The 15,442-nt window shown below is 45.4% G+C and overlaps 1 protein-coding gene across 1 annotated transcript in view; it reads left to right on the top strand.

The window, feature by feature from the left end:
* KATNIP (katanin interacting protein) overlaps positions 1 to 15,442 on the top strand; it is a gene marked incomplete at its 3' end in the record, with an annotated part of 159,997 nt that overhangs the window by 62,458 nt on the left and 82,097 nt on the right. The window contains exons 6-7 of the mRNA XM_080703436.1: positions 12,180 to 12,444; positions 15,022 to 15,153. Of these exons, the coding sequence (XP_080559562.1) occupies positions 12,180 to 12,444; positions 15,022 to 15,153 (397 nt within the window). The remainder of the gene's footprint in view (positions 1 to 12,179; positions 12,445 to 15,021; positions 15,154 to 15,442) is intronic.

Genomic DNA, 15,442 nt, shown 5'->3' with positions numbered 1-15,442 from the left:
ACACCTCCGGTCCTTATTTTGTTATTGTTTTGAAGCAAAGTCTTACTAAGTTGCTCAGAGTCTTACGTTTCTGAGACTGTCCTCGAACCTGCAATCCTCCTGTCTCAGGCTCCCAAGAACTGGGGTTATAGGCGTGCACCACCATGCTTGGCTACAGGAATATTTCTAATCACCCGAGTGAGGCAAATGTGTGACAAGCAGTAGCTCCTGGCCTCAGAGCCAGGGCTTGGCAGGAAGCCTTGTACTACTGTAGCCAGTGTTATCATGTGGTGTCAGGCTTTCTAGTTTTAAGACAAGCTGGGTGTCTGGGTGTCTTGGCGTTTCATTCCTCCCAACTATTTATTTATTTATTTATTTATTTTGCAGTACTGGGGCTGGAACCCAGGGGCATTCTACCTCCGAGCTACACCCCCAGCCCTACTTTTTATTCTTTATTTTTTGAAACAGGGTCTCACTAAGTTGCAGAGAGCTTCGCTTAGTAGCTGAGGCTGTCCACGAACCATGATCCTCCAGTCTCAGCCTCCCGAATGCTGAGATTACAAGCGTGCACCACCATGCCCGGCTCCAACTTTTTATGTTAATAAATGAGTCACAGTTTTCAGTGAACCAAGTGAAATATGCCTGCTGGCCAGATTTGGCCCTTAGGGTACCATCTTGCAGCTTCCAGTGTAGGCAATGAAAGCTTTGTCAGTTTCTGACAGAAGAGGCAGAGGACTTTCTCATTCCTGGTGCCACCTGACTTAGCCTCCCCGCTGCCTAGAACCGTCAGGGGCACCGAGGGAGGCCCAGTTGGACAGCTCAAACCAAAGGACATCCTGGCTGATGGCATTAGGCAGGACCCTGGGTGGGCAGCTCAGGCAGCACAAGGCCAGCAGAGCAGGAATAATTCAGCAACCAGCATGAATGATTCATGTGGCAGGATGCTGAGCAAGCACTAACGCCCATGAAACGCAGATCCAGAAGGGAGAGATGTAGCGATCCCTCCACCCCGTAGGTGTTTCTGCAAATGAAGAAACCACATGGAATCTGACTTACTAAAGCATCTTTTTCAATCTTAATGAAAATAAAGAATGACCTCTGAATCTGTATTAGAATAAATAATCTTTTTATGCCTCCCATTTATAGCTTACTTAGAATTTCTTAGGTATTTTCTCATTACATTTTGTATCATTTTATGTAACACCTAATACATAAGTGCTTTCTCATTTTAAAAGATCCAAATAGTTTAGAAATAAACTGAATAAAATGTGAAAAGCATCTCCACCTATCCAGCCAAACCATCCCCAGCTTTTAGTTTTATTGAGCATGTGTACTTGATTTAGTTATCCATTTATTTATTTATTGTCTTCAATTTCAATTTATTTATGCTCTTATTCCTTCCCTAAACTTTTTTGGTTTATTTTATTCTTTTTTATTCTCCCCCCAACTCCACTCCTGTATTCTGGCTTCTTAAGTTAAATGTTTAATTTTCTATTTTCAGTATTTTTTTTCTAATATAGCAGTGTTAAGGCTACAAATTTTCCTCTGAATACCGCTTTGTCTTTATCTCACAAGTTTTACTCTGTTGATGCTCTTAATGTCATTTATTTCTAATTAGTTTATGACTTTAGGATTTTTTTTCTCCTCTTTATTTAAAAGTGTTCTAAGTAAATAGTTTTGTTTATCTGTTGTTTTTTTTTTTTTTTTGTTACCCTACTGTGTTAATGTCTAATCCGAGTGATTAAAGAATGGCCTGTTTTGAGTTCTGTTTTTCAAACACCATTGAGTTTTTGTTTGTGGCCTACCACATCATTTTTATGAATGCTTTGTGGTATCTCAGAATCATTCTTTTTCATACAAAGTCATCAACATATCTGTTAAGTAGAGGTACTAATGTTATTTAATTTGGTGATTCTTATTTTTCTTTTTTGAGGTGGTGGGGGTTGAATCTAGGGGCATTCTACCTCGGAGCTAAACCCTCAGACCTTCTTATGGTTTTTTGTGTTTGTTTGTTTGTTTGTTTGTTTGTTTTGGTGGTACTGGGATTCCTGGAAGCCCTTCTACCTCCAGGCTACACTCCCAGACCTATTTTATATTTTTATTTGAAAACAGGGTCTCTTAAACCAGCGCGGCTGGCTACGAACCTGCGCGATCCTCCTGTCTCCGCCTCCCAAGCGCCACCACGCCCGGCCCTTCTTATGTTTTGTTTTGAGACAGAGTCTTGCTAGGTTGCTGAGAGTCTCATTACATGGCTGAGGCTTTCTGAGAACCTGCTGTCTTATTCTCCCAAGTACTGGGGTTACGGGCGTGTGCACCATATCGGCTTGGTGATTCTTAAACTATGGTCCCATACCACCTTGATGAGCATCACCTGGGCTGCTTGCTAAAAATTTGAATTCTCATATCATACCCAGAGGTATGGAACTGGATCTGCAGGGGGCATGCTGTGCTCAGAATTTGCATGTTGAGTGTGGTTTCCTGGAAATTCTCATGAGCAAACAGCTGCTGTGAGATCGCCACTGATTGTCTCTTTGATCAGGTTCATTGCTGTGAAATTGTCAATTTCCCCTTAGGTTTGTTTTAAGGATTTCAAATAACTATGATTTTGTGTAAGGTAGAGTCAGAATGTTCTTTGATAGCATGTCCTTCATCCATCTGAACGTATTAGTATCTCTTGTCCTGTTTAAAGACTACGTGGGCCTTTTCAGTCTTGAAGGCTTGTGTCTTTCTCTTCCCTAGGAAACTTTCATTACTGTTGTTGCTATTACTCATTTTCATTGCTTCTGTTTCATCATCTGGATCTTTTACCAGGCAGATATTGTTCAAGATCCACTCTTCAAGTCTCTTAATTTTTCTTTCATACTTCACTTCTTGTGTGTGGTGTGTGTGTGTGTGTGTGTGTTGGTACTGGAGATTGAACCCAGGGGCATTCGACCTCTGAGCTCTGTCCCAGCCCTTTTGTTAAATTTTCATTTTGAAACAATCTTACTAAGTTGCTGCAGGTTTCCTAAGTTGCTGAGGCTGGCCTTGTACCTGCAATTCTCCTATCTCCGCCTCCCACGTACTTGGATTACAAGTGTGAGTCGCTACTCCCGACTTGTACTATGTTCTTGTTAAATTGCTTGGCTTGATTATCTAATATATTTGATTAGTCACCTTTTGGTGCCCTCTGCTACTTAATTTATCTTTCTAAAAATGTTAATGATAACATTTAGACTTTTAAGATACCTAGCTGTTTCTTTTTCTTTTTAAAAAAATTTTTATTGGTTTATTGTAATCATACATCTTAATGGAGTACAAGATGGTGGAGGCATACGTGCACACATCACCCAATTAGCCCTTACTGGGTGAAATATTATTTGTTTATGGTGCTGGAGACAGAACCCAAATGTCCTGCCTCTGAGCTATAGCCCTATCCCTGAAATACTCTCAAGTCTCTCCAGGGATGTTAATTTTAACATCACCTTCTGTTTATTCTGTTAATTGGGTATTAGTTCCTTGTTAATTTAATTAAATTTGGTACCTCTCTTTCAGGGAGTTGATTTCCCCCAAATGTTTGGATCTTCTTAATAGTTCTTAACCTTGTTTTTGCGGCTCCCGCTGCCTCTGCTGTCTCGTCAACACAGCCTGACCCTGGGGGCTGTGGGCTTGGGCTGCACCGGCTCTGAACCTCAGCCTCTGTGGTCCTCAGCCTCACTTCCAGGTGAGGACGGTGACCTCCTAGGGCACTGCTCTGCTTTCACACCCCAGTGCCCTCACGATGGCTCAGCCTGGGCTGAGCACCACTGCTGTCTCCTCCACAGCTGGGGAAGGACTGCAACCCTAAAAGCTGTCCCCCACTAACTCCCCAGGGTTTCAAACCTCTCACTTGATCTTGACTCCGAATTCAGCCATGACCATGCGCTCGCACATGCGTACACACACACACACACACACACACACACACACACACACACAGATACACAGACACACACACACAGATACACAGACACACACACACACACACACCATTCTTCTACTGGAAATGTTACTACTAGCGCAGTGTTTAAGTCTCTGGTTCCTCCGCTTTCAGCTCTTCATAAATCTGACCCCTGCTCTTTTGGGAGCTCCTCAAAACTCCGTCTCTATCCCGCCATCTGTAATCGGTTTCCTGTATCCTGATCCTTCAGCCAGGCCCCTGCTCTGGGAAGGCTTAGGCAAGGAAACTAAGGCAGGGTGATGCTGAGAGGTTCGTCCAGGGGCTCACAGCCAAGATATGGTCCAGCAGGCTCCGGGCCCAGGTGCTTCCCGAGCCCCTGCTCTTTCTCTTACATTACTCTGTTCTCTATAACAAGGGTTAATTTTTAATTCAGTGTTGGACTTTAGAGACTCAACTCCAGGGTACTTAATAAATCCAGTTAGCTTTCAAGGTAAATCAGGCCACGTGGTGGCACAGGCCCGTAATCCCAATACTTGGACAGCGAGACCGAAGGATCACAGGTTGACAACAGCCACAGCAACTTAACAAGGCCCTCAGCAACTTAGGAGAGCCTGTTTCCAAATAAAACATAAAATATGTCTGGGGTGCACCTCAGAGGTAGAATGCCTCTGGGTTCAATCTCCAGTAACAATGAAAAGAAGGAAGGAAGAAGAAGAAAGGAAAGGAGAGAGCAAAGAGGAAAGGAAAGGATAAAAAGGAGAGGGAAAGTATATTATTATTATTTTTTTAATCCAGAGTTGAATGGAGATAGCAAAAGGTATCAGAAAGCTGAAAACATGGTATAATATCTGAAGCACCTGAAAAACTCAATTTTTCTTGGCCATAATTCTGTGGAAATTGATCTAGGAAGAAGTGAGTTTGAAAATACTTAGAGTAGACTCTAAAGTTAGAGTCCAGGCCACTTACTACGAACACGCGGTGACCTAGGAGCGCTGGCCTGGAGGTGTGGGGTGACCAGCCTTGGGTTTGGAGTTTGGACATTTGCTTCGCTTGGAATCTCTCCTGGAATGATTGCCTTTGCTGCCAGGTCGTAAACCCCATGGGATTTGTACCCGCAACTCTCCGTCTTGTCCATCACCCCATCCCTAGCATTTAGCCGTCATTCCTGCCTACGTGAGACAGGTTTTGTTTTTCCCCCCAACAAAATAGTATTTTCTGAATAAATGAAAAAAAAAAAAGAACAAATTAGCCAGCTAACCATTCAGTGCAGGATAAGAAGCCTTTATTGGCCAGAGAGAGTAATAAGAATATATAAAACGCCCCATAAGGCAATAGAACTGAGCAAGAATTACTGCTAATAGCAGTGCACGCAGGGCTAAAGGGATCCGGAGCTCAGCTTTCTTTTCTTTCTTTCTTTTTTTGGTGGTACTGGGGTTCCTGGAAACCCTTCTGCCTCCGGCTACACTCCAACAGCTTTATACAAACGCCGGCCACTTGAGAGGCGGCCCTGGAGATGGAAGGTGTTGGGAGTTTCGGCCTTTCTGGCTACATGCCGGTGACCCCCTGCCCCACAGGCCGCTGCTCCCTTTTAGGACTGTCTTAAACTACCCTCTGTGGCCTTGTGGTCTAAACATCCAAGCTTCCTGCAGGCAAACTCAGCAGGGTCTGAAAAATAAAGATGAATATGCTGTCATTTCTATTTAAATTTTTCTCCGAAAATTGGAACTCTGTTAAAGCAATCATGAAACACGAATTCATAACTATTATCTCATTTTGCGTCCGTTCAGCCACCTTAACAGGTAGCCAGGGCCCATTTCTCCACATTAGAAGTGGGGGCTCATGGCTCAGCAGCTAATCTGGGGAGACAGGGGTAGTTGGAATCCAGCCCCAGCTCAGAACTTGGACCGGGGCATTCCACTTTTTAAGTATAATTAGAGGTCTAACATTTCACACATGCTCACACATTTTGTGGCCTCGAGGTAGCTTTATGTCCAAAGCTGTCGCAGCCAGGTTCCCTGACTCCCTGCCAGTCAGTGGACCATCACCCACATCTTCCCGAGACGCTGCATCCCCTCTAGACATCACTTGCTTCCAAGTTGGTACCTAGCAGAGAATGTACAGGGTCATGTGGTCAAGAGCCTGGACTTTGCAGGCACTCCATCATTCATCCAAACCCTGGCTCTGCCATTTCTAGCCCTGTGACCTTGGACGTGTCCTTCGGTTCTCTAAGGTGGTGAATGAGGAGACCTGCCACGCTGGGGTCGGTGTAGAGAGGTTAGCTCAGGGCCTGATGCCTGGCAACAACCTATCAGTTGGTCGGCTACTGCTGTTACTGATGTCATAACTGTTGTTACTATCATTGCGAAAACTCCAGGCTTGAAGCTCAGTGGTTTTGCTTTCTCCCTAGCCTGGCAGAAAGGGGAAGATCAGGCTTATAAGGTGGTTTGATCTGACCATCAAACTTGGGCTGTATTTTAGTAGTGGCTCTTCTAGAAATGACCTGGAAGCCTTCAGTGCCCATTCCTCTCTTCCTCTTCCACTGTCTGCCCAGAGGCTGATGTGTGAGCAGCCCCTGTCTGCTCTGCGCCTGTGCTATCTGCAGCCTGGCCTCCGTGCAGAGGGCTTTGTCTTGAGAGGGTTTGAACCTAACATTTTCACCACCGAACACTGAAATTGAATATAACTGGCTTTTAAAGCAAAGCTATAAAGCAAGCTTTCACAGAGATATTTCTGGGAGAGGACTTCAAAGCTCCTGGTAGATCCCATGGCATGGCCCCCCTTTGAAGTGCCTGCAGATTGGCTTTCAAAGGGGGGAGCAACCCAAAGTCCCCTCTTTGCAGACGGAAAGGTTCTGACGGTTTTCTCCAGGAAACGCCGCTCCTGGGCTCATCTCCCCTCTGCCCTTGGAGCAGATGGTTTTAGATCACACGGGCATCACGAGGACCTTCGTTCCTCAGGCTTGCGCACCTCGTGCGAGCAGCTGCACTCATGTTCTTTATGAAGAAGGTATCAGCCATGCAGAATATAGGCTTCATACACACACACACATACACACACACACACACACACACACACACACACACACAGTAAGTACACTTATGGCCATTAAATTTGCATTAATTTTAACAGGAGAAAAAGAAACCAAGTTAAAGCAGGAGTAATTTTTGAAATTCAAATGTATCATGAGGAATATTATTTCTTAAAATATCCACCACCTTAATAAATTATGAAATAACAGTGGGTTGCCCGTCTCTCCTCTCCACCTCCCTGTACCTACCGGTGAGGGCAGAGGTCGTGCCTTCTTGACCCCCATCCACTGGTGCCAGCCCTTAGTGTAGCACGCTTAGCCACACGTGCATGCCACACACATCAGCAAAGGGCAGCGCCACCTTATCCTCTCCATTTATTGGGTCATGATGGAATGTCGGAGAGTCTCTTCTGTATGATGGGGATAATCTAGAAGGAGGAAGGACCAATGGCTGATGGCAGAGGTCACGGTTCTGTCACTTAATCACTGTAGGAAGTTGGGCCAGCTTAAAAGCACATAGACCTCAGGTTCTCAAATGCAGGGGACCTCAAAATGTGGTCATGTAAATGTGGGGTCGCAGCAGTGTGAAGGGAGAGAAGTGACCAGAGGAAGCCTGCTCATCTGCTATGGCTCCCAGGACCTCTGGCCCATCCCTGTCCTTCCTGGACTTGGCAGTTCTGGGTGGCTGCGCTCTGCCTGAGACATCAGTGGGGGCTGTTCTAGGCCTGGAGACTGACTGGGATTTGCTGGACAGTGACAGAATTCTCCCAGCTAGGAACCTCTACTAACTGACACCCATTTTATCATTTTAATCTATAGCAACAAGAATACTGAGGTGCAGCTTTTTCTCCCACCACTGCAGGACATAAGAACTTAAGCTGACGCCATTTAAGAATGGGAATCAGAGCTGGGTGTGGTGGTGCATGCCTGTAATCCCAGTACTTGGGAGGCTGAAACAGGAGGATCGCAAGTTCACAGCGAGCCTCAGCTACTTAGGCCCTCTGCAACTTAGTGAAACCCTGTTTCAAAATAAAGAATAAAAAATAGGGCTGGGGGTATAGCTTGGAGATAGAATGCCCCTGGGTTCAATCCCCAGTACCGCAAAAAAAAAAAAAAAAAAAAAAAGTCAGAGCGGTGGTACATGCCTGTAATCCCAATACTTGAGAGGCTGAGACAGGAGATTAGTAGGCTTTTGGCCAGTCTCAGCAACTTAGCACCAGGACCCTACACAGCTTAGCAAGACCCTGTTTCAAAATAAAAAGGGTTGGGAGTGTAGCTCAGAAGTAGAATGCCCTCTGTGTTCAATGCTCAATCAATACTAAAAAAAAAAAAAAAGAAAAAGAAATGATGGTCAGGCCAAGAGTAGGAGCCAGTAGGCTGTCCTGTATTAACCAGCTTCATGTAATCATATAGTTCTCCTTATCTGTCTTATGGGGTTATGGTGAGGACTGAATGAGAGAAGGAGTTGAAAATGTTTAGTAGAATAAAGACCATTCTGTGCTCTAAAGGATTACTGTCACTAACGTTGCCATTCAGCAACAGGCCACCTAGGAGCTCATGATGCCTTAGAGGAAAAGAGTAGATCTGTTACCTTCCAAATACTCACCACAGTCAGACTTTGAGGATACTAGCCGTGACCTCAGTCTGGTTTCCATGAAAGTTGCATGGACCACTTCAGCTGGAAGACCTTGTGATATCCTTTCAAATGGCAGTGGTGAATACATGCCTGCTCTAATACAGGCCTTCTCAACCTCAGCACTCTTGACACTGTAGCCAGATCATTCTTTGTTTTGGTGTCTATCTGGTGCGTTCCAGAATGTCTAGCAGCACCCCTGGCTTCCACCTACCAGATGCCAATAGCATCCCCTTTTTTCATGCTGTGATTAAAAAAAAAAAATCTCAGTCATTGCCAGATATTCCCTCTGTGGAGGCAGAATTATCCCTGGTTGAGAGCATTGGCTTAATAGCACAGTGGTGTGAGGCAGGGATCTGCTAACCCATTTTGATGAATGTCACAGTACAGCTCAGAGGAGTTAACTGAGCGTCATATCACTGTTGCTTCCTCCACCAGCCAGCCACTGACATCATTTCCTCCATCAGTCAGCACGTATTTATCAAGCACCTACCATGTTCCAGGCAGTATTGTAGTGGCTAAATAAATATCACCAAGACTTGGTATGCATTGGGGCAGTGGGAGAGAGGGAGCTGTAAAAGGTGAGACAGTTTTATTAGTTTGCTACTGTAACAACTTCCTAGTGGTCTGTCTTCCTGTTCTGGAGGTGACAAATTCAAAATCAGCTTCACTGATCTAAACTCTAGGTGTTTCTATCTCTAGAAAGAGAGATCATTTCCTTTCTTTTTCAGTTCTTAAAGGCCACCTGCATTTCATGGCCTCTTCTCCCTTCTTTAGGCCAGAACTGTAGCACTTTCTCTCCTCTCTGACCTCTGCTTCCATCCTTAGACCTTCTCTTTCTGATGCGGATCTTCCTATCTCCTGCATATAAAGACCCTTGTGATTACCTTGGACCCACCTGGATAATCTGGAGTCATCCCCATCTCGGTATCCTTAACACAATCTTATCTGCAAAGGCCTTTTGCCATGTAAGGCAGCATATTTACAGATCCTGGCGATCAGGATGTGGGCATCTTTGAGGACCACTCTTCACTGCAGTCCACTTTCTAGCCCCCCAAAGATTCATCTCTATCCACATGCAAAATACATTCATCCTATCCTGTTTCCCCAAAGCCTCAGCCCATTACAACCCAAGTCCAGAATATCATCTCTCATTAGCTCAAAACTCCCAAATCTCATCATCTAGGAAATCAACTAAATTAAGTATGAGACTCTGTGTAATTCATCTTAAGGCACAATTCCTTTCCTTGTGTGGATCTGTGAAAGTAGAAAACAAGTTATCTGCTCCCAGATATAATGATGGGTTAAGTGTGGAGTGACAGTTATAGATGTGGCCATTAAAAAGGGAGCAGAGTGGGGGTAAGGGTGAAAGAAAAAAGGAATAATCTTACCCAAGCCATTTCAAAGCTCAGTGAGGCAAACTCCATTAAGTTTCAAGACCTGGGAACAATTCTCTGTGGGTTCCAGGCTCCATCCTCCTGGACATAGCCTCATCCTTCGAGTCCTGCTTCCTTTTTCAGGAAGGACAACATGTGTTTGCAGTTAGACAGCTTCATGGGCCTATTTCCTATCTATAGATTTTTGGAGAAATGTGACAGCCTTCCTTTCATTCTTCTGCTTGCTTCAAGCATACGGTGTTTCTGCTAGTTCAACATTCTCAAAAACCACGTGGGACTCCTCTGTATGTCTCTAGGATTCTCTCCCTTAAACGAGAGCCTCCTCCACAGATCTTTTTTGGACAATCCCATATCTATTCCTGGATTCTGCGAGCTGTCAAAGGGAATCCAAGGGTCACATGTCTAATTTCTTCCAAGAGCCTTCTGTGGGACTGAACTCTGAACTTCAGATCCTTCTGAGATACTAGCAAAAGACTATGCAGCCACTCCCTTGGTTTTCTCTCTAGAGCACTTGTTCCTGACTGTGAATTTCCTACTGTTAGCATCTTTGCAGTCTGCATAGGATGAGAATGTCCCACACCATCAAGTCCTGTTGTGTGTGTGTGTGTGTGTGTGTGTGTTTTGTTTTGTGTTGTTTTACCAAACAGCCCTTCCCTTAGTCTGTCTCTTTCCTCTTGCATTTTACTCTAAGCAGTGAGAAGAAACCAAAGTACATCTCCAAAACTACCTGGAAATCTCCTGAGCTAAGTATTCAAGTTCATCATGTGCCAGCTTTGCTCTCCACAAAGCTTCAGACACAGTTCAGCTAAGATTCTGCTACAACCTAACGAGGTTCCCTCTCCTCCAGCGTCCTATTACCACACCTTATTTCCCGAGCCCTCGCCAACAACACTGTTAATGTCCATATTCTATTATCAGTCTACTTAGGATGTTTTTTCTGGGATAATAAAAGTTTTCTACATAGCGTTCCTCACCTGTTCCTAAGCTCACACCTCTTCACAGGTACCTGGAATTAGGATGCTAGGGTCTTTGGGGAACAATTATTTGGACTACTACAACTATTAGGGGTTTTTATTGTTTGTTTTTTGCTAATGATCAAACCTCAATTTCTCAGGACTGTGTTGGTTATGATGAAGACAAAAGGGGTAACAAAAACAGGCTGACCAAACATACTGGTGTGGCCAGAAAGTTCAGTCCATACTTCTGGTCCCAATATAATTGTCAGTGTGCCCTTTAGTCCGCTTTCGGAAATGTCCTGGTTTGGCTGATAGGTTTTGTGGTCACTCTAAATATAGAATTTAATGTTCAGCCTGCTATCTCCTGGAGACAAAAGAAACGTGAAAGAATTATCAGGCAGTTATAGTTAAGTGCTAAAGTATAGATCTTAATGCTTGGCCTGCTGTCTCATGGAGACAAAGAAACATGAAAAAGATGAGCAGGCAGTTACAGTTAAGTGCTAAGTGTTCGACATTTAGATGCTGCTAAGCATCCTACAGTGCACAGGACAGCCCTCCACGGCTCTCTTCTCCATGGCTTATCATCTGGAATCTCAGGGTCGTTTGGAGGCCTTTGGGATTCCATATTCAGCACCAGGATTGCCTTATTAGAAATGCAAATTATCGCCGGGCGTGGTGGCGCACGCTTGTAATCCCCACACTTAGGAGGCAGAGACAGGAGGATCACACAGGTTCGAAGCCAGCCGCGCTGGCTTAAGAGACCCTGTTTCCAAGTAAAAAAGTATAAAAATAGGTCTGGGAGTGTAGCCTGGAGGTAGAAGGGCTTCCAGGAACCCCAGTACCACCAAAAAAAAAAAAAGAAAAGAAAAGAAAAAGAAAAGAAAAAAAAGAAAAAATAAAGCAAATTCTCAGGTCCGGTTGCAGGCCCACCAAATCAGAGGATCTGGGGCTTTGACTCCAGTCTGTTTTAGTGAGCCCCGGAGCCTTGTCTCCTACCCCCCACACACACACACGCGCGCTTTTAGTGGTATGTCAAGGGCACACGCACAGTGACAACTCTGAGTCCTGCTCCATCCAGAGAGCTGCTCATGTTCCTCTGCCCTTTGTTTTCTCATCTTTAAAGCGATGATCACACATGGTTGAGATGTTATTATTAAATGTCACTTTGGTGGGAATAGTTCCTTCGTTCAGATGGTCTAGTTTTCAAATGAGTTTTTCTCAAAGTATCATATCTGATTTTCCCATCTCTCCTCTTGGCTTTTGGCAGGAGCTGAGAAAAAGCCTGGAACTTAGTGTAAATCAACAAAGAAAACAAAAGGATTCTTCTAGCGATGAAGAATACGACTCTATCGAAGAAGACGTGCTCTCTGAGCCTGAGGACCACACACCAGGGGACCAGCCTACAGATGACCCTCCTCTCTCCAGAGAGGTCTCAGTGCAGAAGGACGTTTGTGAGGACCAGGAGTCAGAAGGACGATTACCACAGGGCCCAGATACTTTGGTGGTGCTGGAATTTAACCCGGCTTCCAAAAGTGAGCTCTGTCCTCTATGGTGTTTTTTTGCCTTTGGTGTCTCTGGGTCTAATCCAGGACTCAACTTCAGCAGCACTTTGAATTCAGCTTTGAGCAGACAGTCCCACAGGCCAGAGGTGTGTCCGCCAGGTCTCATTGATTGCAAGAGGCCAGGGGATCACAAAGGTCCCAGATGGCCCTGAAATTCCAGGGTTAGGGTTCGGGTTAGGACAGCTAGTTATGTGGGGCTCTGGAGCATTGTAGGGAGCTTAGCAGTGTCGCACGCCACTTGGCTAGTGTGGGGAAGCTTGAGCAAAGGGGGTATTCACTGTATTAGAGAACTCAGACGTTACCTCGCATAGTAGGACTCTCTCCTCTCCTCTCCTCTCCTCTCTTCTCTCCTCTCCTCTCCCCTTCATCTCTACTTTCCTTTACATCAATTCTTAAGGAGTCTTTTCATACAGATTTTGCGACCCCACCAGAAACTGGATTTTTCTCTCCTAAAAACTCTTAACAAGTCAAAATCCCAGGCCTGGCTCTCCAGAGCACATTAGGGAAAGCACCTCTGCTCATGTACTGTCTATAAACTAATCGCTGTGGTGCTGATGGGGCAGGCCCAGCCTCCTGCGTCCTCCCAGCCTTACAGACCATAAGCTTCTGCACAGGCTGGCTCGGCCTCTGCTTGCTCCTCTCTGTCCATTCCAAGTGCATCAGCAAAGCTGCCGTGCCAGCTTAAGAAGGTTGTATTTGCCAGGTGTGGTGGCGCATGCTTGTAATCCCAGCATTTGGGAGGCTGAGACAGGAGGATCGCAGTTTGTAGACAGCCTCAGCTACTTAGTGAGGCACTTTGTAACTCAGTGATACCTGTTTCAAAATAAAGAATAAAAAGATAGAGCTAGGGGTGTGGCTTGGAGGTAGAGTGCCCCTGGGTTCCATCACACACACACACACACACACACACACACAGAAAAAGAAAGTCGTATTTTCATATTTTCTTTCTTTCTTCCTTTTTTTTTTTTTTTTTTGCAGTACTGGGGAGAAAACCCAGGGGCATTCTTCCTCCAAGCTATACCCCCAGCCCTATTTTTTATTCTTTATTTTTGAAACAGGGTCTCACTGAGTTGCAAAGGGCCTCACTAAGTAGCTGAGGCTGTCCATGAACTGCAATCCTCCAATCTCAGCCTCCCAAATGCTGGAATTGCAAGCGTGCGCCACCACTCCTGGCTTCTACATATTTATTTATTTATTTATTTATTTATTTATTTATTCAGTACTGGAGAAGGAACCCAGGGCCATTTGCCTCTGAGCTACACCCCCCCCCTCCAGCCCTAGTTTTTATTCTTTATTTTGAAACAGGGTCTCACTGAGTTGCAGAGGGCCTCACTAAGTAGCTGAGGTTGGCCGTGAACCATGTTCCTCCTGTCTCAGCTTCCCAAATGCTTAGATTACAAGCGTGCGCCACCACACCTGGCTCGTATTTTCTGAACAAGAATGAATGTAAGGAAAGAAAAATGAGAGAATATTTGAAACCGGGCAATATGTTAGTTTTCTGGGAGCCATAACAAAGGACCACAGGTTGAGGGCTAGACAGCACAAACTGGCTGTCTCCATTCTCGATGCTCAGTGTTCACCATCAAGGGTCAGTCCCTTCCCCATCCTTCTTAGCTTGTAGATGATCATCTCTGTATCTTCCATCATCTTCCTTGTGTGTGTGCCTGTGTCCTTATTTGTTTTTCTCCTAGGGACACTAGTCATCTTGGATTCATCCCACCTAGTGACCTCATTTTAACTTAATTACCTCTTTAAAGATCCTGTCTCCAGATACAGCACCGATTGGCCACCAGGCCTTCACTAAGCCTGCTGCACACCATTGCTGTACCTGGTACACCTCGTCACCCGAGAGGACCGTTCACTCTCACCTGCCAGCCTCGTCCTCCAGGCAGCACACTCCTCCAGCCCTTCCATGCCCACCCCACTCCCTTATCAACCCAGCTGCCCTCCTCCCCAGCGAGGCCATGAGCCCTAAGGGCAGCAACGCGCCACTCTCCACTCTTGCATGTCCTTGGTCGTGTCACTATTTTGTGTTCCACGGTTAAACCCACACCGCCTTGACTTGGTCCTACTCGGAGAACCTGTGTGTGTTCTACACTATTTCATTTATTATTATTTTTTATTTTGGTGATGCTGGAGATTAGATCCAGGGGCATCCTACCTCTGAGCTACACCCAGCCCTATTTTACTTTTGTTTTTAATGTTGCAACAGGGTCTCACTAAATTGCTGAGAGCATTGTTAACTTGCTGAGGCTGGTTTCAAACCTGCAGTCTTCCTGGATACTGGGATTACAGATGTGTACCACCACACCTGGCTGCGGCATTCTAGACTATTTCATTTACCTACTAAAACGTGCAGCTCCCAGCAAACTTGTCTCATCTGCACTGTCCTCATAATCCCAGATGAGCAAGGCACCTGGTATGGAATAGTACCTGACAAGGAAATGCTTATTGAATAAGTAGGCGAATAACAGTAAACCATCGCATGAGCAGAGTGCCCGCTCCACCTGAGCTCGGTCTGACTCAGGAACACTCTCTTTCCCACAGGTCATAAGAGGGAGAGGAATCTGTCTGCTAAGCGGAAGGACAACCCTGAGGTCTTCATTCCCAGCAAACCTGAGCCAAACCTGAACTCCCAAACCCCTGCTGTGTTTCCAGACCAGGAAAGGGCATTCTCCAGTAAGAGTCGGGGGCCCCTGAGTGGGAGTGGGGCTGTGCCTCCATCCTCTCAGTGGGCTGCATGATGGGTGCCTCTTTCCTTACTTTCCTTGCTAGGTATCAGCTGATCTTTAGTTAATGTATTACTCTGGATTCTTTAGAGAAGCTAAACTACGAGGATGTGTATGATAGGGAATTTGCTTAGGCAAAATTCAACCTCAGGGTAGACCAGCAGGCTGGAGACTCAAGAGGAGGCCTGGCTGAGGCTCTGTGGGTAAGGAAATACCTATTGTCTGGTTAACCCCTACCA

The sequence above is a fragment of the Muscardinus avellanarius genome (genome assembly GCF_963383645.1).
Source record: "Muscardinus avellanarius genome assembly, chromosome: 10".
NCBI lineage: Eukaryota > Metazoa > Chordata > Mammalia > Rodentia > Gliridae > Muscardinus > Muscardinus avellanarius.
Note: the sequence above shows the minus strand (reverse complement) of the source record. Positions and strands in the feature narration are given on the sequence as shown.